At 37.6% G+C, this 25701-nt stretch overlaps 1 protein-coding gene, 1 long non-coding RNA gene and 2 pseudogenes across 10 annotated transcripts in view; 3 read left to right on the top strand and 1 right to left on the bottom strand.

The window, feature by feature from the left end:
* The window catches only part of LOC111343580 (uncharacterized), a 36763-nt gene extending 19060 nt beyond the window's left edge, over positions 1-17703 (bottom strand). Inside the window, exons 1-12 of one of the 3 annotated variants that reach the window (XM_022950764.2) lie at positions 17470-17703; positions 17277-17378; positions 11107-11190; positions 8970-9473; positions 8164-8364; positions 6977-7693; positions 5639-5831; positions 5161-5315; positions 4604-4788; positions 3639-3714; positions 1853-1978; positions 78-144 (exon numbers count right to left, since the gene is read on the bottom strand). In XM_022950764.2, coding sequence (XP_022806499.2) covers positions 78-144; positions 1853-1978; positions 3639-3714; positions 4604-4788; positions 5161-5315; positions 5639-5831; positions 6977-7693; positions 8164-8364; positions 8970-9473; positions 11107-11190; positions 17277-17378; positions 17470-17592 — 2533 coding nt within the window. In that variant the 5' untranslated portion in view covers positions 17593-17703. The remainder of the gene's footprint in view (positions 1-77; positions 145-1852; positions 1979-3638; positions 3715-4603; positions 4789-5160; positions 5316-5638; positions 5832-6976; positions 7694-8163; positions 8365-8969; positions 9474-11106; positions 11191-17276; positions 17379-17469) is intronic. The other 2 variants (XM_022950765.2, XM_022950766.2) reach the window with 2 other exon arrangements.
* On the top strand, positions 11993-12511 carry LOC148741285 (uncharacterized; annotated as a pseudogene).
* Positions 13840-14980, top strand: LOC148741284 (uncharacterized; annotated as a pseudogene).
* Positions 17704-17772: 69 nt separating the features above from the next.
* On the top strand, positions 17773-24240 carry LOC148741283 (uncharacterized). Of its 7 annotated transcripts, none has more exons than XR_015993054.1 (4): positions 17773-18251; positions 19723-19832; positions 22617-23278; positions 23855-24240. It is a non-coding gene; the product is annotated as an uncharacterized LOC148741283 (long non-coding RNA). The 7 variants fall into 7 exon arrangements; XR_015993051.1 differs by having other exon boundaries at positions 17785-18251; positions 19723-19772; positions 23221-23278; XR_015993038.1 differs by having other exon boundaries at positions 17785-18251; positions 23221-23278.
* The last annotated feature ends 1461 nt before the right edge of the window (positions 24241-25701 follow it).

The raw sequence follows: 25701 nt of genomic DNA, 5'->3' as shown, positions 1-25701 counted from the left end.
GCTCATCGGGGTAGGGTTCATATGCTGCAACCCCAGCTCAATTAAGAGAAGCTAGATGTTGAGAGCAGTCCCTTTACCTGTCGTTTTTTCCTTCTCCTTCGCTAAAACCTCTTTCAACGAATCAACTTCTCCTTGCAACTCGTTCTGGAAAATAAATTATTGGTTGTTAGAACCGTTTGAGCCACATCAAAATTTCCAAAGGCGATTTTACTTTAAAAAAAGGCTTTTTATAGGAACACTTTCCCAAGGCGACTGACTAGTAACTAGTGGAAGAGTGGCTTGTTATCATTCTCCTCTGTTAAAGTTTAAAGCAAGGGAAGGATCTCACACAATATTCTCTTACAACTTCTAAAATCTGTTAATACTTTTTTCTATTCACTCTCAAAGTCTGGTGATGATTCTACAGTGACGTTACCAATTCTACAGTGTATAGATGCTATTAATTGTGCCTCCCACCAGTACGACCAGTTATCAACTTATATAAACTTGTATAATCATGATACTTACTATTTAAGTTGTGAATAAGATGTATTTTAAAAATTCTATAATTATTTTTAACTCTACAATAAGCTGAGGTATAAACCCACTATAGTTGAATCTCACTTATGATCTATTGGAGAACAGAAACATACGCCTCTGTAGATGACGTCCCCATTAACAACAATTTTCTCCTTTATCACATAAAACAAACAGACTTCGTGTTGCAGTGTTCAGCACTACTAGGTAACAGCAAACGTCAAAACGCGGTAAGAACATCAGTGACACACTCGACTGCGCCTCGGGTGCCCTTTTTTTTGGTCTCACCACATTTTCTTCTATTAACTATTTCCGAACAGATGCACGGCAAAATAGAATCTTTTCTTTCTGACTTTCTCTCCTCCTCCAGGCATGCCAATTTAAAAAACACATTCACAGCCATGACATCCACTTTTCTTTCTCGCTATTGTTTACTTTTTTGATAGGCTACATACGCAATTTAAGAACTTCTGCCCTTTTTTTTTTTGTTTTTAGATCACAAAAGGTTGGATTGGACAGTGATTGTTCCCTCTGGTATCTATACTTTAAGTCGGAAATCGTCTCCCTTGGTATTCATTTCAAATTAATGATAACGTAATCGAGACAACCATATTGAAACGTCTTCGATGTGACGCCAAGGATTGGACTTATCACGGCACGTTCGATGTCAATCATTTTATTCGGCACCAGTCCTTAACAATCTGCCCCAGGAAGAACTTCAGGGAAGAACCGCGAGCTCCTTTCCTCGTGCGGCTGATGATCAAGACTAGCATCACAACCACAGGAGGTATATCGACCGCAATGTCTGTCTAACCAATACAACTATAATCTAGAGACCAAATGGAAACTAACCTAAAATGTAAGGGCTTATCAATTTTCCACGGAATGTCTGTCTGTCTAAACAATACAACGATAACCTAGAGACCAAATGGAAACTAACCTAAAATGTAAGGGCTTATCAATTTTCCACGGAATGTCTGTCTGTCTGTCTAAACAATACAACCATAACCTAGAGACCAAATGGAAACTAACCTAAAATGTAAGGGCTTATCAATTTTCCATGGAATTTGTTGAGTTCATCATCACCGAGTTCTGTTTGACGACCATACTCTTAATTGTTTCTGACGATTAAGACTTGCAGAAGTTAGAGAGTTTTGTCGACCAATATTTTTTTCTCAAAAGTTTCTTAAAAAATGGGAAGACCTATCAATCTTCTATGGAAAGTTGTTCGGGCACAAAATTATCAAATTTTTTAATTGAGAACGAATCTTTAGTTTGTTAACTACTTTATTAATTTACTCCGATATTTACACTTAAAAAAGACGAGTTTGTTCACCTCATCTTTAACATCCATAAGATATACTTCTTTTTGTTGGAGCATTGTTTTAAACAGATGGAGATTCTGTTGTTGCTGAGCCACTTTAGACTCCAGGTACGATATGTGTTCATCTTTGTCAAATAGCTGAAAAGTGGGATGTCTTGAATCAGAATTTTTCAAGTGTTTTAGGTTTCTAACTACATGAAGACGATTTCATCAAGAAAATGAAGTTGTTAATGTTAAATCAGCGATGCGTTTTACTCGAACACGTTTAAGGAATGTTTTATACTAGGTAATTTTTTTGGGGGAGAAGATACGGTACAGTGACAAGATATATTGGAATTGTTTACCTGATGTTAAAATTGAAATTAAAATGACTTCTCAGCGTAGCAGCGTTTTGAGTTATACGGTTACCAACATGCATTCCGTTCCAAGATAACTTCTATCATTTCACTTATTTAGAAAAACATCTTTTTTGATTAATGATCCTTCAGCATAGCCTTTTAACTCCCACGAGTTAACCCAAGAGCATAAAATTGACGAAAATTTATCAATCTATCAGCTGGAGAATGTTATCTGATAGAATACAAAACTCTCTCTGGTACACCTATTATGAAAAAATGTAAGCATAAGATACTCACGAGGGCGAATTACTAAATAAAATCATGAGTCTAGGAAGGTTTGCCATTAACACTTGAAGTTTTCCCCTTCAAAACGACCAAACTAATAGTATTACTCTACGAAGTTCTCCTAAAATTTACAAGGATTGGGCATCAACACTTATGAAGGATGGCTTTTGCTAAGTTATTATAATAACTACTAGGCATCGGCAGTAAAGGTCTCTGTGGCTGTACATGACTATGCACATTGTACTCCCCCCTACTTTCCAGAAAAAATCTGCAGTAATTTAAGGAATAATAACGTAGTCTGTACATAGATATAATACAGTGTCTACTTAAATCTGTGCGAGTCAAAATTGGTCAGTGTTTTCCCAACTCTTCCTTTCATAGAATTTAACAAAAAAGTAATTTCTACAAACATCAACTTATTATCAAGCAGAAACGTGATGATAAAAAGGAAAATTAACGAGGGGATATCATTTAATTAAGCATAAAATTCTCAAAACTGTAATCACAGGGCTAAAAATTAACTCCAGTGCTTGGTGGCCAGTTGGGCCAGTTAACTTGAATTCTTAGTCGCCCATCCCAAAAAGAAGTAGCCCAGGATTTCCGAAAAGTATGTTCGAAAAGCGAAAACATGTGTTTCGAAACCATCCCGCACGGAAGTCTGGGGGAGAGTCACGTGGCAATTCCAAAATGGCGCCTTGAATGTGGATCGCTCGTGAAAACACCCGGGTGAAAACGGCTCGGAATTTCCACTTCAAAACTAAAAATTTACTAAAATGGACGATGTTAGAGTCCAGGCAAAAAACGAAGAGAAAGGTAGTCCGATTAAACTACATATTGGGTTTTATTTTTAACTTTGTACTTCTCATAATTTAAATTGCATTACAGCTTTTCGAGATTGTACATGTAGTCGCCCATCGGGCGATCAAACTTAAACTTTTGGTCGCCCTAGTCAGTTTTAACTCGCCACTGGCGACCGTGCGACCGTCAATTTTTAGCCCTGTAATCATGAGAAATGTGTAGCACTTATAAAGGAGAATTGGTATTGAGATCAAAGGAGTGCTTAAGGGTTAAAAAGACTACATACAGAATTTTGTTCATTGTCTTCAAGCATGGTTGCTACTTAAGTTATATGTTGGCACTAGAGATGATCTTTTATTTTTTCAAATTGAACCTACCTTTTGCTTAACTGGAGCTTGCTTAAATTGTTCTGTCAGGTTTGCTAGTGCAGATTGCTCCAGTTCCAAGGTAGCCCTTGAGGAGAAAAAAAAAACAGAAAGTTGTAGGGAATAATATTTTACTACAGGCTGTGATCTTGCCCAATACAAACTGCACCTCTGTCGTCATAATATAACATTCTTTTCTAAATTTAAATAAAAAATTCCTCAGCCTGGTACATGATTTGACGTGATTTTACTGCTGTAGCAATGTTTTTTGTTTTCTGAGAAATGATTGTTTGGTGGAAAAAAGCACCTCTGGTTACCATTCCTGGCTCAACAATTTAACAGTTACAAAGCTCTCAGTCCAAGGCAATATTGCAAGAAGAAGAACAAGGCCTGCTGACACCAAGATATGTATATCAATCAGAGCTCAGAAGACATTTTACTTGTACTCTGGCAACCAATCAAGTAATAAATGAATGAGGGTAGCCCTCTGACAAGTCACCTACAGTGATATCCTATGAAGATGAAGAAACTCAGGCTTGGAGGAGGTTCAAGAAATCAAGACTGGCAAGACCAGAGGAGGCATTAAGAATAGCTTGCAGGAGCTTAGACTTAGTCAGTGGAAAAAAACCATCAGCTTTAGCTTCTAATTACATGAAAGAGATTCTTTTGTCTTTTAACAGTGAATGATATGCAGACTGTGGCTGAACCTTTGAGAAGCCATGCTTTGCAAATAGTCATCATCTACGGGTTCATGTTGAATTAATTTGATGGCCTGCTCCCAGTTGGCTTGTTAGCTCAATTGGTAGAGCACTGCACTAGTATCGCAGAGGTCAGTGGTTCCAATCCCGTACAGGCCTGAATTTTTTTCAGGTCTGATTTTTCACTATTGCTTAAATAGTGCTTTACTGCGAAGGATCGTGCACATATACGAGTCATTGATAATATTTCATAATAGAAATCACATGTACATCCATTACCTAAGTGTTTCATTTTCTTCCTGAAGAGCTTCAATATGCATCATCAGAGACTCCTCTGCCATGTGCTTTGCATGTTCGGCATCCTCATCTGAGCTGATTTCCTCTGTCTTTTTCTGTTGGCGCTCTTTCTCTGCTTCCAGCAATTCCTCCAGCTCTTCCACTTTGCTTTGCAAGGAATCACGTTCCTTTGGTAAAGGCAAAAAAAAAGGGTTAATGTACTTTGATCAGAGCTGCAGGTCCACTACAATAACCTAAATGGAGGACAATGGATCTGCAGTGTACATGTACATTAGGTTTGCCACACATTTTGATCATACACCTTTAAGTATACATTAATAGTGTAATTTGTAGCTTTTAATACCCACAGTGGAAGACAGGCATTGTGAGAACTCTATATTATGGAACTGATGTAAAAATCACTTGCCCATTTTTTTCCAAAAAAAACTTCACCACGACCTGAGACAACTGGTTTATGATTACTTGGGCCAATTTGACATAGCACTCTAGTAACGACACCAAAGGCAATATAAATAACAACAACACTGTAATCATCATACCTTGGTGATAAGGTCAAGTCTTCTTTCCATACAGTATCTTTCCTCCTCCAGTATTTTCATAACATTGATGGAACCTGACTCTTCTGTGTTTGAGCTAATGATAGTAGACATGGTACCACTACCCTCCAGTTCTTCCTCAGGAACATCATCTTCTTCTAACAGATGAGAACAGATTCAGTTTTCACACCAAAAGTTTTTTTAACACTACATGTACCTTGTTGTTCAGCAATGATAATATTACAAGAAGTGTGGATTCATGAAAACATAGTACTACTAAGAGGGGGAAGGTTACTTAGACTTCCGGGACTTATTAGTTTGACCCTGTGCATTATTGAAAAAAGCAGTGTGTCTGTGTACATGTACATGTAATGTGATAAAAACTTGCCCCGAAAACCCTTTAATTAACAGTAAGCTTATGACGAAAATCCTTGTGACAAAAAAAGTGAATGTAAATATACTAAGTGAAGAATTCCATTACCTTGATCTGGAGAAGCTTTCTTCTCTGGAAAACTCAGTTTTCCTTTCTTATCTGTTGTCCTCACAAACTCTTCCAGCGCTTGCTCTAACTCTACTCTCTTTGAATCAGCAGCCTCTCGCTCTTCCTCAATCTGTGTTATCTTCATTTGTATGGCTAACTTTTCTTCTCTTTCATGCAACAGATGCAGTTCAACCTTAATGATAAAACAGTGTGTATGTTGTAAACAGAATTAAGAAAGAATGTAAGTTTTGAGTTCCATCTAGTCACAAGTATAGGACAAAAAAAAAGCCTGAGCCCTTTTGAGGAATCAAACCTTAGACTTTCCGATTCCATGCTTTGATGCTCTACCACTGAGCTACAGAGACTCTATATGTACGCTGAGTCCCCATGAGGAATCAATCCTTAGACCTTTCGATTCCATGCTTCGATGCTCTACCACTGACCTACAGAAACTCTACATGTATGCTGAGTCCCCATGAGGAATCAAACCTTAGACCTTCCGATTCCATGCTTCAATGCTCCACCACTGAGCTACAGAAACTCTACATGTATGCTGAGTCCCCATGAGGAATCAATCCTTAGACCTTCCGATTCCATGCTTCAATGCTCTACCACTGAGCTACAGAGAATCTACATGGGATTGTAAGTTGAGCAAGTGTGTATGTTGTGGCTAAAATAACTTCCAAATTAAAATTAATGTTCATGCTAAATTTGATATAATTATGCATGACTAATGTAATGCAATTGTGGAACAAAGTGCTGTAAAAAGAAATCAAACTACAATCATTATTTTATAGTGTAGCTTGAACTGTTTTAACACAGACATCATTTGCAATGAGCTTTAAAGTAATAACAAATAAGAGACATCAAATGCTACATAATTAAAATGTGCTCCTCTACATGTGCATACAAATACAGAGAAAATCAACTAATGAAAATTAATGTAAGTTGACATGTTCATTGCTGCACAAAAAGAGATGATCCCATCCCAGCCCCAACCTACTCTCTGCATATAAAACTGACATAAGCTCTAAGAATGTTGTATTCATGTACACTGTTGTTGACTAATAAAAATGCTGGGCCTTTAGAATTTTTAAATCCTGTGTTCAAACTCCCCATCACTCACTCCTCAAATGGATCTGTCCGAAGCTATGGGTTGCCCAGTTGTTTTTGAGTTTTACAAAAAGAGAAATTTTATTTCTTGTTTGCACTGCCCCTTGAAGCTCCATTTGGGGAGTGGACAATTGTATCAACTTTTTATTTGTTTAACTATCAACTACAGTGTATCAATTTTTTATTACCTCAGTATTACTGAACATGCACATGTACAAACTGTACCTCTTGCATATCCTTGGTAAGTTTCTCTTTTTCATTCTGAATACTGGTCAGCTTGGCTTTTGCTTGAAGCTTTAACTTTCCCATCCTTGTACTTAGATCATGTAACTCCTTCTCCTTTGCCTCAATCTTGGCTTTTGCTGAGGCAAGTTCTTCAGAAATTGTTTTGTTCTGTTCAAGAGCTGCTTGCAGCTGTGCATTAAGAGTCTTTTCATTATCTTTAAAAGCTTCCATTTCATTTCTAAATTGTTGTTCCTTCTCAGCATCAAGAAGCAACAGTCTTTCAGTGACATTTTCTTTAGACTCCAGACCAGCTAAACTTTCCTTTAAGGATGCAACTGTTTTCTCCAAATCACCATTTACTTTTGCCTGTGAAGCAAGCCTCAAATCTTTTTCACTTAACTCAGTTTCATGCTTCTCTCTTATGTCTTCAATCTCTTGATCCTTAGCATGAACAGCTTCTTGTAACACCTTCACCTCTGTTGTTTTATCATCAACTAACTTCTTAAGTGAATCAATGCAATTTTGTTTGTCCACTACATCATTTTCCAGTTCACGTATCCTCTCAGACTTACTGTCAATGGTCTCTTCACGTTCCCTGACCTTTTCTTCAAGTAGAGCCACTATTTTGTCACTATGAGGGGGTGGCATCAGCCCCTCACTACTCAAGTTTTTTTCTTGCATGGCCCTTTTGAGAACTTGAACAGCTTCATCCTTAGACTGTAAACAAAGAAAACCAAACCAAGTCAGCAAATTTTTAGAGTTAATGATACTCACCAAAGCATGATATTTCAAGACAGGAAATTTTCACTTAATTGACCAGAAATTCCACCAACTCACACATTTATAGGAAACTCTCATATTGCATTGATAAAAAATCCACAATTTGAAATAAGGAATCCATAAATCTTGTCTTTACTTCTAATAGAAAATTTTCCCAAGCTCGCTGTCAGCTAACAATGGTCTTCTCTTAATAACTCAGTCTTTACAAATTTGAGGAATTTTCTTTCTATACCACATGCAAATAAATTCATTTGAGAACTTGAAACATTATCTGCTACATCAGTAGATTTTTGAAAAGGACAAAATGGTATAGCCCCTTCTATTTAATGGCAAGTATATACAATGTGCAGCATATTAATGTACCTGTGGATTAATTAATCAAGGCAAGTTATGAATTCTAATTTCACCTCTATGATGCGTGTCTTCTCCTCCAGTTGTTCTTTAAGGTCATGTTCATTTGTCTTGTATACTTGCTCAGCTTCTGCAAACTCAGCTGCAAGAGCCTTTTCTTTTTCTTGTACATGGTGCTGCAGATTCACCACAGCTTGTTTGTGTTCCTCTTCCATATCTTGCATGTGTTGCAACAACGATACCTTCTCTTGCTCTATCTACAAATGAACAATACAAAAATATTGCTTGGAAAGGAGATGGAAACGTTTTAATAAATTGTGCTAATATATTTATAATGTTGAGCACTATTCATTCTACTAAGCAGTAAAATGTCAGAGTAGCACTAAAATGTGATGATAAAAAGGGTCATCAAATTTATCCATTAACACCATCAACATAATTAAATTACACATATGTAAGTTTATGACAGCTGTAGTAAACAGTAGACAGTCAGAATAAATATAATTTGCATAGTGACATGATGATTATTAAATATAAAGCCCCAAAAAACAAACTCTTTGTTTGCATCTTTATGTGTGCCTACAGTACTTGGTAGCTCTTTGTATGTTTAAAGTGAACTACCAAGTAAATGTGGTTCAAACATAAACTTAGGAGAGTGTCTATAAGACCTATACGGTAAAATGTCCCATCTAAGAGCTGTACATGTGAATAGAATTTGGCTGTTGTATTTACCTGTACTTCTCTGAATAATTGTCTTTTATCACGCTACTTTATAATGTTTTCCATTATTAGAAACATTTTCCTGAAGATTTAACACAGTTTTATCTATGTTTAGTCTGATAGTGTAGTCTGTTGCAAGTACCTTTTCTGCCGAAGCAATCAGTACACTCTTCTCCTCTAATTCCTTCTTGAGCAGACGCACTTCCTTCTTAGCTTTCTCAGTCTCATCCACAGATTGCTCAAGTTTACTGCTCATTGCTTCCAGCTGTTCTCGTAATGTGGAAACAAGCTCATCGGCACCACTGTCCAGGTTCTTCATGGCTTTCAACTGATCGATAACCTGATCCCTACCGTCTATGAGCCGCTTCTGTGCATCAAGTCGGTCCATGAGACCTTCAATTGTCTTGTTCCGATCCTCTAGCAGTTGTTTACATTCTTCAAGTTTTAGTTGGAAACCTTCAGCTGTCCTGATCTTGACAGCTAACTCACTCATTACTTTCTCCTCATTGTCTCGTCCCTGCTGTTCCAGTTGTCTGACCATGTTTTCACTTTCCTCCAATTGATTCTCTAGGGACTGTATGGTGTTGTCCTTTTTGGAAAGCAAATCTTTGATTTGTTGGATGCTGCCCATTTTGGTTGGATTCTCCTATAAAAATGAAGATTTTTTCGCTCTATCCATTGAGCTAACCACCTCCCAGTTAGCTCAATAGATAGAGCGCTGGACTGTTGTGCGGGAGGTCGAGGGTTCAAGCCCCAGCCGAACCAACACTCAGGGTCTTAAAATAATTAAGAAGAATTTGCTGCCTTTCTATAACATCAAGAAATGGTTAGATATTCTAGTCTTCTCAGATAGGGACAAATAAATGGAGGTCTCTCTCCTGCAGGGTTAGGGTAGGAGACGCTACAGGTAATTTCCCACACACGAGATTACGTTGTGATGCATGTCCTCCCCTGGGGTGGGATGGGTGGGTTTATTTACAGAGAGCCATGTGTTAGAAAACTCTTTACTGGGTTAAATCATGTATTTACCCTCTTGAAATAAAGAAAATTGTATTGTACTGTATTGTATTGTATTTTTAATCAGGGTTCTTGCCTTAGTACTCAGCACACAGGCATTTTGCAGCACCCATAAAATTTTCAAGTACATACTATGACAATGCTTCTGTACATGTATCAGATAAAAATGAATTAATACTCCACACTTGCAGGCATTGGGTAACAAGTATTAAATTTCAATAAATATAAATTAATTTCCCCATCCTTGATTCTCTAGTGATCTGAGAACAGACACTTCTTTTAAGTTTTGTGAAGAACTTCCACAAAATTTTTAATTCTTGTTTTAAAACTTTCAAGTGTAAAGTAATGAAGATTGACTTTAAAAAAGATGGGACTTCCACCTTGCCTTGGGCTGGTACAGTACACACATAAAAAGTAGTTGATGAAGGAAGAAAAAGATCCTAGATAGTGTGCCACAAGAGAATAATGTCTAAAGCTTGTGGATAAAAAAATTTATTACACGACTCGGGCAGTCAGAGGGCCAACAACTAAAATCAACCAATCAAAATGCTCTATTGCTGGTCAATATTCTCTCAGTATTGGACCGGGCATTGTCCTAAATGGTCCTGAATGATACTGCACTTGTGTCCCTTTGAACTTCAGTTGTATAATAAATCTCTTATTAACCAAGCTTGCTTGGGGCCATACTGGGAGAATATCGGCCCTTGGTCTTTTTCATACAGACCTCGCAGCGCTCGGTCCGTACTGTCAAGACCTCAGGCCAATATTCTCCCAGTAAGGCCCTCGCGCTTGGTTAATAAGATATATGTATAGAATAATGATTCCCATAATGAATCTACATGTATGAGTTACAGTATAGGAGACACTATACATTACACTGTATATTATGCATGTCCCCTAGAAGTTTAGTTTTATCTCCAGAAGAAATCTCTGAGTAACAGGGAAATGTATTTTATAATAAAGGGGATCAGTTTCTAAATAAACTCTGGTGCTGTGTAAGTGCCAGGTATTCCAAGATAATTTGGTTTTATCAAATAAGTTGATTATGTAAACTGGCTGCTGTAAAGAGTTTTGAGAATTAGGCCCCCATTAGCCCGCATCCACTCTGATAAAGGGCTGGCACTCAAAACTTGTTATAGTGGCCAACTTACATAATCAACTCATTTGATAAAGTAGATTTCAGGGTTGGGCATTCTAGGCCAAACCGTACTAACCTGGTAATAGAAAGTAGTAAAATGTAAAGGTAATAAAAGCAAGCTTACTGGATCATGTATCTCTGAGAAAAGGTCACCAGCATCTAATGATGGTCCTGCTCTTACACTTTCTCTCAGTTGAACAAGTTCCTCCTGATGAAATAAATAATAGTAAGTAAAGGACAATATTCACTTAACATGTTTATAAGCGCGTGACTAAAATCTACTCAAATATCCTTGATAAGCTGTGCTTAACACTACTACTATGAAAGTCAAGTTTTGTTTGCAGGACAGTCACTTGTTTAATTTGTTCAGTATGTCATACCAGCTGAAATTCAGTTCCAGACCAGAGACACAGGATAAGCCAAATAACATCAAAACATTATTTCACACTTTTAGCTCTGGATGCCTTATGCTGAATGATGTGTAGGGCTCAACACTAACGGTAGCCAACTAGCCAAAGACTAGTAGAAATTAAGTTTTGGCTAGTGGTTTTCGATTTGCACTGGCCAGTTTGGCTAATAAACAAACTGAAATTGTCGTGACATCTAAGTTGTCACTTGCCACTTGGCTAGTAAGTTGAAAAGTTAGTGTCAAGCCCTGGATGTGATATTTGCAAGATGTTGCATGCAGGCATTTACTTGATTCTCAAGTTTCCAAGTTCACTCACCGTTCTACAACTACTTTACCAATGTCTCAGAGCATTGACTTTTTCAGGCAGTAACTGGTAAAATTTACCGCTTACAGTAACTCTTACTACCACCTGAAATGGTTCATTCTATTTCATCTGGTATCCAGAAGCCCTTCATCTCTACTTGAAGGGTGCAGAGGACAAAGGGGTAGACTCACACTGTACTGAGTCTTCAGATAGAGGAGGGGGGTGAGATGCCAATCAAGGAAAGGGTGGCTTAAGGTGGCTCTATATAGTTTTTCGGCGCGTGAAGCATGGGTAAGAATGGCGCGAGCGTGCAAGTATTTAAAAGAAAAACAAAAATAAACATGGCGGCGAGACTTTTATTGCGAGTCGCGTTCCACTTACAAACTCCTAAAAAAGGGGTTTGAAAATACACTTCTCTCGTCTTCTCTTGACGTGGTTAAACTGAGCAGTCAATTCGCAGCATTTATTGCGCCGATATCAGTGAGGGTAGACGGTTGTGATCGAACGTGAAGGAAGTCGCAGAGTGGTCACAGTGCACTTTTCATGGTTGGAGGCTTCGCTTTGAACTCCATTGGTGATGATACACTGAAAACAGCTGGAGTGTCTGCAGAGGTGCAACTGACACAGGAAAAACAACCATCAATGCGTGACGAAAAGGGTCAGTTTTCACAAAAGAAACTCACTCGAAGTGGAAACGTGGAGGACAGGACTCATGGGATAAAGGAATGGAGGGCAAAGAGGAAATCAGATTTTAATGGAATGGTAGAAGATTGGTCGCCACCGAAAAAAAGAGAAACCCGTTTAAGTCAGGCGTAGTTTAAATTTTGTTTTCAGTATGTGTGGCACCAAGCAATTCACCTAAAAGTTTTAAGAAAAGTGCTTCCTTAAGTCTTTCTTTGCTCTAAAAATTGTTCTCAATTTGAATCGCATCATTGAATAAAATCTTGCATTCTGATTGGTTAATGAAGCAAGATATTTAGCGCAGAATTGCAAAAATCCATTACTTCACTCGTAAATTCCGCCTTCAATTGTACTTGATATCGGTTTTTGCATGCAATTTAATGCGGAATTCCCTCATTAAGTAATGAATTTTCCAATAGAATTTTTGTATTATATCACAAATAGTTCATAGCAAGTTGTTTCGTCAATATGATTACACCTAAACATTTTGAAATTTCATTTTAAAATTCCAACAAATGTTTGGTTACAGTTACAACCTAATAATACAATTACCATTAACACGTACAAATATTGAAGTTTAATCAGAAACAAACAAAGAAGGAAAATTGCATTCCACATGGAAGTAGAATTATGGACTTGGATGTTTTGAGAAGTTCATTGAAATGTTGTCAGCACTGTAAAGCAGGTAAGAAGAAACAATTTTTATCTGCCCAAAGAAAATCACAACTAAAGAAAAGTCAAAATGAATTCTCAGTTTTATGGTAAGTACATGTACACATAACTTTGAGGCTATAAAATGAACAGGTTTCCAAGAAACAGTTATGTGATTGATTAAACATGTACATCTTCAAAACATTACAAAACTTCTCATAAGCAATAAATTTTTGGGCAAGTTCTTACCCTATACCAAGTGTCACACAATTGTATTTCCATTGATAGCGACAAAAAATGTTTTTTGGCAAATTTGGAACAAACAAGAAGTTGTAAATTTTCCACAAACCACAAGTAGCATTTACTGCTTTTGTAAAATTTTGTTAACTTTGCAAAAAATTTACCTTTGCTCATTTATTTCAAAAGAGAAGACAAACTGCCAGAACTAAGTGTAAAATTTTCTTGAGTATCAATATTGTCACTTTCAGACAATTTGTCACTGTCGAACACAACAGAAGAAAGAAAATATGGGTTAGCCTCAGTGTTCTCAGTTACCTGTGCAGCATGTGGTAGAAAGAATGTTGTCAAGACCTCCAGTGAACACAGGAGTGGTCAAAGAGGTCCCTTCAGTCATGATGTCAGTTCAAGAGCTGTTATTGGGTGTCTAAACACAGGAATCGGTGAAACTCACCTAAATAATTTACTGTGTACATTAATATACTCCCTCTATGAACCCAGTAACTTTCAAGAGTAGAGAAAATGAAATTGGGCATGCAGTAGAGCAAGTGGCAAAAAGAAGTTGCAAAACTGCAATGTCAGAAGAAAGAAATGCTGCCATCAAAAAAGGTGTAAAAGCAGATGACAAGGGCTGCATCCATATCCCCTGCTCATATGACATGGGTTGGCAAAAACGAGGAAAGGGGCATAACTCATCAATTGGTCAAGCTGCAGTGATGGGTTTAACTTATGGGAAGGTTATGGATTATACTATGAGAACAAAATCCTGAAGGGTTTGCACAAATGCTAGAAAAACTGGAAAAGAAGCGAAGCAACACAATTGTCGACTCAATCATACAGCATCGTCAAAGGCAATGGAGCCTATGGCAGCAGTCTATTTGTTTACTGAAAGCCTAAATTCTAGAGTCAAACTATCTGTTTTTGTCGGAGATGAAGACTCCATAACAGCTGCACATACAAAAGAGAATGTCCCTTATCCTGTAGAAAAGTGGACAGACATTGTGCATGCCAAAAGATCACTAACTACAAGGTTGTATAACCTTAGCCAATGTGGGAAATTTGTAAATTCATCAGCTCTCTCACAGAAAGTTGTCAACTACTTGGTCAAATGTTTTTCTTATAGCGTGTCTCAGAATAAGGGGAATCCATCAGCCCTTCAAAAATCCTTAAAAGGCATTCTACCACACTTCTTTGGAAACCACACAAATTGCAATGAATCCTGGTGTGGTGCCAAGAAAGATCCTATTAACTATAAACACTCTGACTTACCCTGTGGCAAAGATCTCTATGGTGATGACTTGAGGAAAGCTTTGGAGAGAATTTTTGACGAATATTGTACTGATGTAGTAGTTGCAAAGTTATCACCTGGGGCAAATTCACAGAGAAACGAGGCCTTAAACAGCGTTATAGGGTCAAAAAACCCCAAAATTAGATACTATGGGGCAAGTGCAAGTAATGACTTCCGAGTGGCCTGTGGCATCTCCCAAGTAAACCTTGGATATCAGTACATTAGCCAAACACTTCAGAGCCTCAACATTGAACCTGGTATACACTGTATCAGCCACATTGAAAGGATGGATCACAAGGCTACCCATGACAAACTTAGAAAAACCAGCATTAATTTCAAACGCCAAAGAGTTCAACTACCTAAGCAGAAGCTAACTCTTAAAGGTAAAAAACAAGCTAAAGAAGGAAACACATACCAAAGTGGAATAGGACTTAACCTTAATCCAAACGATTCTACCAAACTGATCCAAGAATTTGACATCATCAATTTGAAAATTTCAAGTGAGGAGCTGAAAACCTTTGAAACATGCATTCCTGAATTAACAATCAGACCAGCGGTGGAGAAATTTCCCTATGACAGAAACACTGCTTGCAATTTCGTAATTTACGATATTGAAACAAACACGTGTGGAAAAACCACAGAAATATGTCAACTTTCAGCAGTTGATTAATCAGGTTTGCACTGTTTCAACAGGGGATGTAGAAGGGATGTAGAAATCCATGCTACAAGGGTAAATGGTTTAGGTGTCTGAACAGCCAGAGGAGTCAGGACCCTGTTTAAAGACAATCAACCAGTAGAAACTGCGTCACTTGTAAAGTCACTGGAAAATTTTCTAACCTTTTGGAGAAAACTGTCAGGCGTGTGAAAAGTGATAATAACATTTATACTGTTTTAATCAGGCACAACTCTCGGGTTTTTGATACTCCAACCCTTCTTTGTCAAGGTGGACACCAACTTTGTGAAAAACTTTCCTGTCGTAATGTTTTCTTTTCTGACACTCTCCCTGTGATGAAGAACTTGGTCAAACGTAAACATCCCTCTCTGGTCTCATCAGATGGTTCAACAGTTAAATTAAATCAACAATCCATTTACCAGACACTTTTCCCTGAACCTTTCCCCGCACACAATGCAATGGAGGATGTTAAAGCTTTAAGAAGAATAGTCTTTGACTCCTGTTTGAATGTTTCAGAGGACATGTTGATAGAAAACATGTCATCAACACAGTACGCAGAAAACGACATGAAATACCTTGATCATCGCTATGAACTCCTGCAGACGTTCTGAGGAACTCTTTATCATGCAACAAACGCAGAATTTCCCATCAAGCAACAAATTGCTGAAAAAATAACCGGAAGTGGCATTTCACACCGAGATCTCAAAAATGTTTTCGAGAAGTTCGGAGCAGAAGGGCTTGTTGGTGTATTGTCTCTGCCTCTATCTTCAACAACTTGTAAAGCCCCGCGAGTATCAAAAACAACCCGTATTTTAGCCAAGATCATTGAACACTTCAAAGCAGCGGAGGAAACTACAAGGTAACACGCACTTCCATGTTTTTTCACACGCAGGTATACTTTTTGCCATGGTGGGGAAAAGTGTCTATTTCTTGGCTAATTTTCAGTTAGCACGTGCTGAAGAAAGAGCGACGCGAGCATGCGCATTACCGTAACTTAAAGAATTTCTGTTTTGATGACATCACGAAAAACAAGGGTTTTAGAGTAATCTAAAGGCGCATATTGGGCACAATCCAGACGGTGAATTTTTTTGAAAATTGGCACATGGATGGGATTTTTCTTTTTCTAGCTCTTACAAAAAAATCATCGAATTTTATACATACATAAATGTAATACGTGTCAAAAACGAAAATTGCGAATTACTTCGAAAATTGTCTACAGATTTTCTTGTGGCTTTATCAGTTGAAACTCCTTGTATGTTAACTGTTTCCCCAGAAACAAAGAGAATTTACCGCGTAGAAACCGAGAAACACCATCTAGAAGTCAGGTAGGTAAAAAAGACAAACCAAGCATTTCTATCAGTAGTTGCCATAGCAACAACTTTAAGGTTCTGAAAGGGTCGTCCAAGGCTGTAGGCTTTCATTACTGATCTTCTATCAAGTGTTGTGAGATAAAAATTTGCCAAGGGAGACTGCACTATTCATGCATATGTAATACCCAAAGCCTTGTAAAATACTATATAGAGCCACCTTAAATGAACTAACAGAGATCTCATTAGTGTCGACACTTCTCAAAGATTTGACTGAAAAAAAAAACTTGTGATAACGGTCTTCTGTTATGATAAAAAAACAGGTTGAACAAAATTCAAAACAGATACTAAATTCATTTTGCAAAACGCTGTCAGAAATGTTTATCATGCACGATTTAACAATGTGCTGAAGAGATCTGCGCGTGCTTGCATGATTTTGGTGATAAAGTAACCCCACAACGCGAATCAAATTAAACCATTTTTTTCCATTTCCAACAAAGCTCTGTCAGATCAACAACTCTTACCATTTGCAAACCAGGAAACCAACAACTTGTCTAGGTTCGCAAGTAATCGTAACGATCTAGAAAATATTTAATTTAATGAGATACTGCATTGCAGGGACTGCTCAAGCCCTTGAAGGATCCTACGCCAGTTAAAACAGCATATTCCAATCTATACGAGATATATCCAAGGTTTGCCATTATTTGACACAAATTTGCAGATAAACACTAAATGTAAAAGCACCTCCTTCAGCCGTAACAACTTCTGAAATTCACGGTTTATTTCTTCGTTCCTCTTCTCCGATTCACCCAGCGCTCTCCTAAGCTCTGAGATAACATCTTCATCCTTTAACACGAATAAATACAAGTTAATAAGCCCCGGGTTAAGAGAAATCAACAATTAAATATCATCGATCCGAGTCGAATGAATGAGTAACCTTAGTATGTTGGACCGGCGGAGTTCCTGCTGATGCCTCCAAGTCCTCGGCTGGCTCTTCGCCCAGGGACTCCTCCAGCTTCTCCTGCACGGCTTGTGCCATGGAGGAGATTCTCCCCCACATCTTGGAGGTCCTAACCTGTTCCTAAGACGAACAGTTAATGGATTGTTGGGTATGGAAATTGTGGTAAATATTCTGCATCAGCTGTACCTTATTGATTCCTTCGATTCTTTCATATACACGTCAGCCAAAGGCTTGGTCGCAAAGTTTAAACCCAGACTTCTTCGAGTCGTCGAGAGCACGAGCTAGCGCGCTGTTCTTGACCTAGTCTGGGAGGCTGTTGCTAACGTTGCAGTTGTGTCTTCCGTTGCAGTTATGTCCTCACAACTAATAACCAATAGAATGAGATTTTACTTCTTCCAATCAAAAGGCGTTGTGAACTTGTCTCTTGCTTGTCACTTCCCAACTAGGGGAGGGATGCAATGCAAAAATATTAATTGTAAGAAGATCGTTAAGATTTCCGCGTTCGAAGGTTAAGAATTTCACAAAATATCCTTGTTTCATGAGCTATCCTTGGTGTCGTTTGGGACACTTCGGATTGGTGAAAGATTAAGATTCTGGTTGCGTTTTTAAGTGCGAATTATTGGCGAAATTTTCTTCGATACGTTGGAAAGCTTAGGAAGACGAGAATTTGGCGTTGCCTAGTGGCTTCGATTCCCTTATTAGTTTGGAGTGCGTTGGTGATCGAAGTTGTGCTTTTCTATGGGAACTAGTACGTTGAGGTGAGGTTTCGGTTGCACTTCATGCTAGTATTTTTGTTGAATTTAAATATTACAACCATTCTTCAAAGATCGCGTTCAAGTTAAAATTTCGGGCTAAATACTGTCAGATGGATACCGATAAAGCGTCCAAGTAGCTACTAACCTGGATTCATTGAATCCTTCTGTGTCGAGGGATGATTTATTTTTAATAATTTTGTTAGGGTCATGCAAATTTAGATGATACATGATTAAAAAACGAGACAGATCTCCGTGTTTCAATGACCGAAAATTTGTGATTTTCTTCCAGCCGCATTATAGTTTTTATTATGTTACATGTAGCAATATCATAGTGTCTATATTGATGGTTATTATGGAGACAATTGAAGACATATATTCATTGTAATTGTATGGGACTACGCAAAAATTCAACCTCTGGTATGGTTGATGTCAAACATCATATATCCTGGAAAGTTAACTCACAAACTGTTGACACGTATGATGAAGATCTGGTATCTTTTATAAAGGATAGGGTGCTCTCTCCCATGCTCTCTAGCAAGAAACAGTTGGGTTACAATGCATTAAATCATTCTCTTTGCTCGCCCAGAAGAAGACAGATTTGCAGCAAAATTACTCTTCACTTAATAATAAGTGCTTTTTCATTGAAATCAGTGGCTGACGTAAGCCACTTTCTTTCTTTTGATCTATTTCTTTTGATCTAACCGCCTCCCGGTTAACTCAATTGGTTAGAGCGCTGGACTGTTGTGTGGGAGCCCCAGCCGGACCAACACTCAAGGTCTTAAAATAACTGAGGAGAATGCGCTACCTTTCTTTAATAACAAATGAATAGACATTCTAGTCTTCTCGGATAAGGACGAATAAACCATAGGTCCCGTCTCCTGCATCTATTAATTAGATAATTTGGTTAGGCAGGGGACGTTAAAGAACCCACTCACGAGATTACTGTGACGTGGTCTGGCCTGTTTACTGGGAATTGGGGGGAGGGGGCATCTTCAAATAAGTTTCCTTTGATTGTTTGTCAACTGCTGGTGCAGTCTGGCCAAAGTCCCTCGAACAGTGTTGTGATGCGCATTTGATCATATCGACGTGTTAATTTGCACAATATAAATTTTAAATTATTATTATTATTATTATTATTGTTTAGAATAAAGCCCTTTGAACTAAATCATAAGGAATATGATAATAATATGCATGTTATATGTTACCACACTTTACATACTTTTTCAGCTATGTGTTTCACATATTGAAATGAAATAAATACTAATTCATGCACAATTAAATACTTAATTCAGTTCAGACTATTGCCTATTATTAGCAATTATTGCACCTACGTGTGTTAGCAAGAACTTGGTCTTGTTGGCTTTCATTGTGAGCCTTTGGTGATCCATGTATTAGAGGAGATCGACACTCGCTGCAACTATCTTTGCAAAGAAAATACTAATCTTTTCACCCTTACTTAATTTCATACATACAGGCATGGATGACAACCAGCAGCAAAGCAAAGTAAACAAAAGTGCCAATGAGGTGGTAAGCTCCATTGTAAACATTTTCTTGGAAAAGTATGCACTAGTTATAAAAATTAAGGTAAATGTTGTGATTAATTTTTGTCCTTGGTGTAAGCATAATTTTCTTTTGGTTTTGTTAATGATATGAATGAAAATGCATTTTGTGTAAAGAAAGATAAAATGTAGCTCCTAGAGTGTAAGTTATGATGAGATGATGTGTCACCATTAATTTGGCCTCTATTAAAAGTAAAAGAATTTAACTAAGGATGAAACTGAACCACAGCATACCTATACTAAACCCTCATTTCAATTGTATCAATATTATTATTTTTCTGGTGTTCACCCAATAGATTCACTCCACTGACAGACAAAGATGGCACCTGTACATTTTACCATTACTCTTAGGCTACTCTTAGGCTAAGGCACATGTAGAAAGCAATATTTCACAAAACAACAACATATGCAAGGTTTAAATTTTTCAGACCTTTACTGCTTGTTTTTATGAGTGGTTCCAGGATTTTCTTGCACAAAGAGGTCTGGTTGAGTGTAGCAGTCGCCATATTTTTCAGTATGATGGTTTCACAGTAACTGTTGTATGAAGTAATGTACCCGTCTCCAATATTAATTTTGCAAACTTGTCACTGACAAAGAGCTAGTTCATGATTAGACACTGATTATTTCATTGATTGCCATGCTCTACATTTATCGTTGAAGTATCCCCATATTTATCTGTGTATAAGTCGAGTCTTTATGACGGAAAAATTAGCCCAAAAAATCACCCTCGTCTTTTACATGGATCATAGATAAAGACCTGACCCAAGCAATCCAATAAATTAGCATAAAAATTGCCTGAAGTCCATTACGAAAACCAGGTTCACAAAACCAGTTCTAATTGTGTTCAAGTTTTATCAGTTTTCAGTGCGTTCTTCATCTATGAAAAAGTTTGAAATAATATTTTATGTGGCTTAAACAGAAACCTAGTGGGGCTGATTTCTATTGTATCTTCTGATCTGTAGAGCAGACAATTTTCCTTACAGCTTCAGTGCTGAATTCTCATTTTCAGCAAATGATTACAGTAAGTTAGTGACCTGGCAAATGCTGTTTTCTTGTGCGGTCTTGTTTGTTATGTGCGTGTACCATCTATGTTAAATATTGTGTAGTTTCCAAGATGGCCGTGTTTTCATCAAGCAATCCATCGAAGCTCTTCGGTGTTCCTTCAGTCTACTAAATCTCCTTTCAAAAGGTTATTTAAATGCATGAAGATTTCGTTTTCAAAACGATTTACAAAAGATGGTGAATTACTTCTCCAGTAAATCAAAGTGGTTGTATATGCTTAAATCATGAATCATAGGGATGTAAACAAGTGCTACTAAACTTCACAGCACATGGTTACATTTTGCTCTGCAGTTTTTTTTAATTCACCGTGTTTTCAATACATTCTCAGAAATAAGAGATCAACCATATGGGAAATTTCTGTCGCTCTGAATTTTTCTTTACTAGAAATAATGAAAAATCTGATTTTCAACCTTGAAAATGGGGGCCAACTTATACATGGATAAATACGGTAATTAACTCCTTTGCTATCAGTAATCACATTAAAGATTCTGTGTTAGAAATCACTGCACCATATCCCAAAATCTAATGTTGTCCTCAGCACAATTTCATTTTTTGAGCAAGGCAAAGCTAAAAATCAATCAAGGGCCCCACAGACATCACAGAGACAACATTGCTATGTTTAATGTTTATGTACTTAGATAGGTAAAAGCTACTCTATTCATTCATTCCACCGTGCCTCCACATACTCACCCTCATAGTAAAGTAAGTAAAGTCTGTTTACAAGCCTAGTGGCCCGTTAGGCCGGTGCTTAACTCCGGTTTCTGTAGCATGAAGGGACTAGGAGTATTTCTACTCCCCCCCTGGATGGGATGCTAGTCCATCGCAGTTACCCCCAGCATTAAATTGCCAGTACCCATTCGTACACCTGGGTGGAGAGAGGCACTGTGAGAGTGAAGAGTCTTGCCTAAGAAGACAACACAATGTCCCAGTTGGGGCTCAAACCCAGACCACTCGATCCAGAGTTGAGCGCACTAACCATGAGGCCACCGTGCCTCCACATACTCTCCCTCATAGTAGCTATAATTTTTAGCCAACTTGGGAAATAGCACCAAAAATGGACCCTTTTGGACATCCAAACTTTTAAATTTCAAGGGGAAGGTTCCCCAGACTTTGCCATCCAAGTGGGAATAAATGGCTGCCACACTGTCATTTTGGTCCCTCCTTGCTGCTCAAATGTTGTCCCTCCTTTCCACAATCTTACCAAAGCCTCCATATGTGTAGCAATAAAAACATTGAAGTGAAGAGTGCTATCTCAGCAAGAGCTGATGATCATGCACACTTTCAATAGAGTCATTCTAGTAGATGTTTGGCAAGGTATTGCATTCTTTGCTCAAAATCTAGTTTACATAGACCTGGGAAAAAAGAATGGAGTGTAGCAGTCATTCAAGTCGGTTAATTGCTCCAAGCTCTAGTTTTATACCTCTGCTCATTTGGTTATCTTTCTTGCCAATACTCTTTCTGGTTATTTGGGTTTTCTTGGAAACTCAGGCTCTTGCCATTGAGAAGAAGCATGATATGTGTTTACAAAATTAAAAGCAAAGAAAAGTGAAAAAAAAAAATTGGAGAGTAACAGGATGGTATCAAAGACTGGTATAATTTTTTTTTTGCAGGGGGGTAGTTTTTTATTTTTGAATCAGAGTTTTAGCCTAAGTATGTCTAAGTTTCTACACTTGTTGTTTAGTCTTGTGATTTCTTACTTTAAGAAGTAACTAAAGGTAAAATTTTTTGAATTTTATTTTTATTACAGCCAATTGAGTCTGTAAATGGAAAGTACACACAAAATAATGATGGAAAGGAACAAATTGCTTGCACTATAAATTATTGAAAGTAGTCTGCACTCTCCATATTTGTTATTTTTAATTGACATGCTTTGCACAGGTGTTGTGTGATAAGTGTGAATGAGACTTTGCAGCGAATTAGCTCATGCTGCAGCATCCCATATCCAATAAATTCAATAGAAGACCCTTCGGTCATTTCACGCCCTATTGGATCTTGACACATCCTTGAAAGAAAAGTTGCTTGAGACATTTTTATCGTAAACATTTATGAAGCTTTCTTCTGATATATAGTTTGCTAAGATTTTAGTGAAACTACTGTAGTGTGCAAACAATTTTTTTCCCGAAGGATACCCGCAAAAGTGGGAAGTAACCTTGAGCTTGTCCCATGCGATTAAGTCATATGATATAAATCTGCCCTAAAAACGAAAAATTTACATTACTTTTATATATTGAAGTGAATGCTCTGATACACAGTGGCTTTAGCCTCTGCATATTCTCTTATGTTTTTCTCTGAATACCTGGGAGCCGAGCAAACTGGTAACCACCCATATTCTCTCGTTCTCTTTAAAATAGGATTGTTGATCAATTTTTGCTGAGTTGGCTACCATGGCTCAAGATGGAGGACCACGTGGTGAGATAAACTAATTTCTTCTCTGCCATCCTGAGAGGGTTTCTCATACTTTCAGAATAGAACAGAATTTTGGCTAACCTAAGAACTCAACGGGAAATCGTCCCTTTTAAATTGAATGTTCTAAGGGAGTTCTTGAAGTTTCTTTGAGGTTTATCGCCTATCATTAAATAAAACCAGTGAACAAGGCTGTTATGAATTACACACAACTTCAGATGAGGGTGTCTGGCATAGTTAAGTACTGGTGCATTTCATCCCTGAGAAGCAATCAAACTACTGTTTTCTCACTCATAACATTACTTAAAAATTAATAATCAGTGACTTAGTATCAGGCATATCAAAGAATATTGGCACGGAAAGAGGTACTCTCCCTAATGGTTCATGTGCACATTCTAGGGTGAACGTTATTGTATCTCTAGTATGAACATTGGTGGTGATATTTTTGACAAAGGCCATCACTGGACGGCCATGTTTACGGATTTTGAAGGAAGTATTAAACCACAGAGGCTCAGGGCTAAACAGCTTTGTAAAATGTCGTATATTGATATTACTAAGTGATACATATCTTATGTTTTGAAGAGCATGTGATTAACATGGACTGGTTGGAACAAGAAATAGTTATGGAAGAGCAGCTGGAAAGAGGAAGAGAAGAACAAAGAAAAAGGGAGGAGCAAACGAAAAGAGAGAAAAAAAGAAAGGGAGAAGATCATTTTTCCGACACATACCTATACTTAAGTTATCCCTTTTAAAATGTTCAACCTATATATCTATTTCACACAGTAATTCCTCTTTTTTTCAAATATGTGAAATCATAATCTCTTGGAAAACTACTCTATCAGGGATATAAATGTAATGTATATTGTTTCTATTTTTGTTTTTAAGTGAGCGTAATGATCTTGTTTATAATAGGACAGCCATATCAGTACGTCAATGTCATCGGAAGGCATTAAATATTTGGAAGAGAAGCTTAAAACTTGTCCTTTGCTTACATAGATTTTTTTTTTGTCAAACCCTACTAAGTGACTCTTGATGTCATGTTAAGTTCTCCTTCGGTTCCACAAGTAAACAGGCAGCACGTTGGAATGGGACGACAGTAGTTCATCCTAAGTCACCAAGGGCTTCTTTTGCAATGAACCCTTAAATTATTCCCTTACAATGTTTTATCTGGCGGTGAATAGTACCCGTGGGCCTCACGAAGACGTTCACTTTGCTTGTCAAGCAAAGATAAATCAATAGTTTGCCGTCAATATATGCACATGCATCTGTGTATACAGCGACTTCTGGGAAAATTTCTCATTGCCTGAAGACATTTTTAACGCTAAATTGACTTAAATTCCAGGGGTGTGGATAATATGCAGACCCTTTTCAACAATCAGAACATCACAGTGGTGAAACAACACCAAAACTTGCATACGGATAAATATTTTATGGGGAAGGCTACATTCTCTTCTCCAGCAAAATAATCTCCTCAAACTAAGTGATATTTGTCAAATAATCCTAAGGCTTTGTGCAGGGGATCCAACAAAGTACCGGCAAAAATTATTGACTTCACCCGGGGATAGCCTTCCGACAACTACCCCCCGACCCAAAATTTTCTTACGCGAATTAAGGGTGCACTTCCAGCGATGTAACTTACAACTGCAGTATATCTGTTTTTCCCTGTTTCCATGTTTTGATTGCATTCGAAAATCAAAACAATTTCACAGCTCGTACTCTGCATGTGCAATACATCCAAACTTGACATATCCATTATTAACCCCTTTTTCCATTTTTCACTGAATGTGGAAATTCTCGAAAAAAGGCAAATTCTGACAATTTATCCAGCAATTAGAGTGTATCCTAACATGCCAAATCCAATCTTCACCCCAACTTTCCACTTTCTCGATCAACTCTAGAAACGCGGAGTTAATTATAACAATTCATCCTACAATAATATCATAACTTTTCCATATCCAATCTTTACCCCGATTTGTTCAATTAACTGTAGAAAAACGGGAATCGTGACAATTCGATTGGCTAACATCATGACTTGCCGTGTCAAATCGTTACCCCGATTTTCCATTTGTTCAACGAGTCCCGAGAAAGCCGTGATAAGTTATGACAATTCATCACGCAAGTGGAATGTAACCTTAGTTGCTATATCAAATCTTTACCCTAATTTTCCATTTTTTTTTTTTTGCTTATTAGAGACAAATAAGGTAAAATCTGACAATTAATCCCACATGTGGGATATGCCAAAAATGGGGTAAAATCGGACAATTCATCCTGCAAATGAAACATATTCCAACTTGTTATCTGTAATCTTTACCCCATTTTTCATTATTTTCAGAGAATTCTAAAGAAAAAACAATTCATGTCATAAAAAGAATATATTCCAACGCGCTGATTGAATTATAACTCGGTACATCCCTGATTTTCCGTTTTTT

Source organism: Stylophora pistillata, chromosome 1 (genome assembly GCF_964205215.1).
Source record: "Stylophora pistillata chromosome 1, jaStyPist1.2, whole genome shotgun sequence".
NCBI lineage: Eukaryota > Metazoa > Cnidaria > Anthozoa > Scleractinia > Pocilloporidae > Stylophora > Stylophora pistillata.
This window is presented reverse-complemented; position numbering and strand designations above follow the sequence as displayed.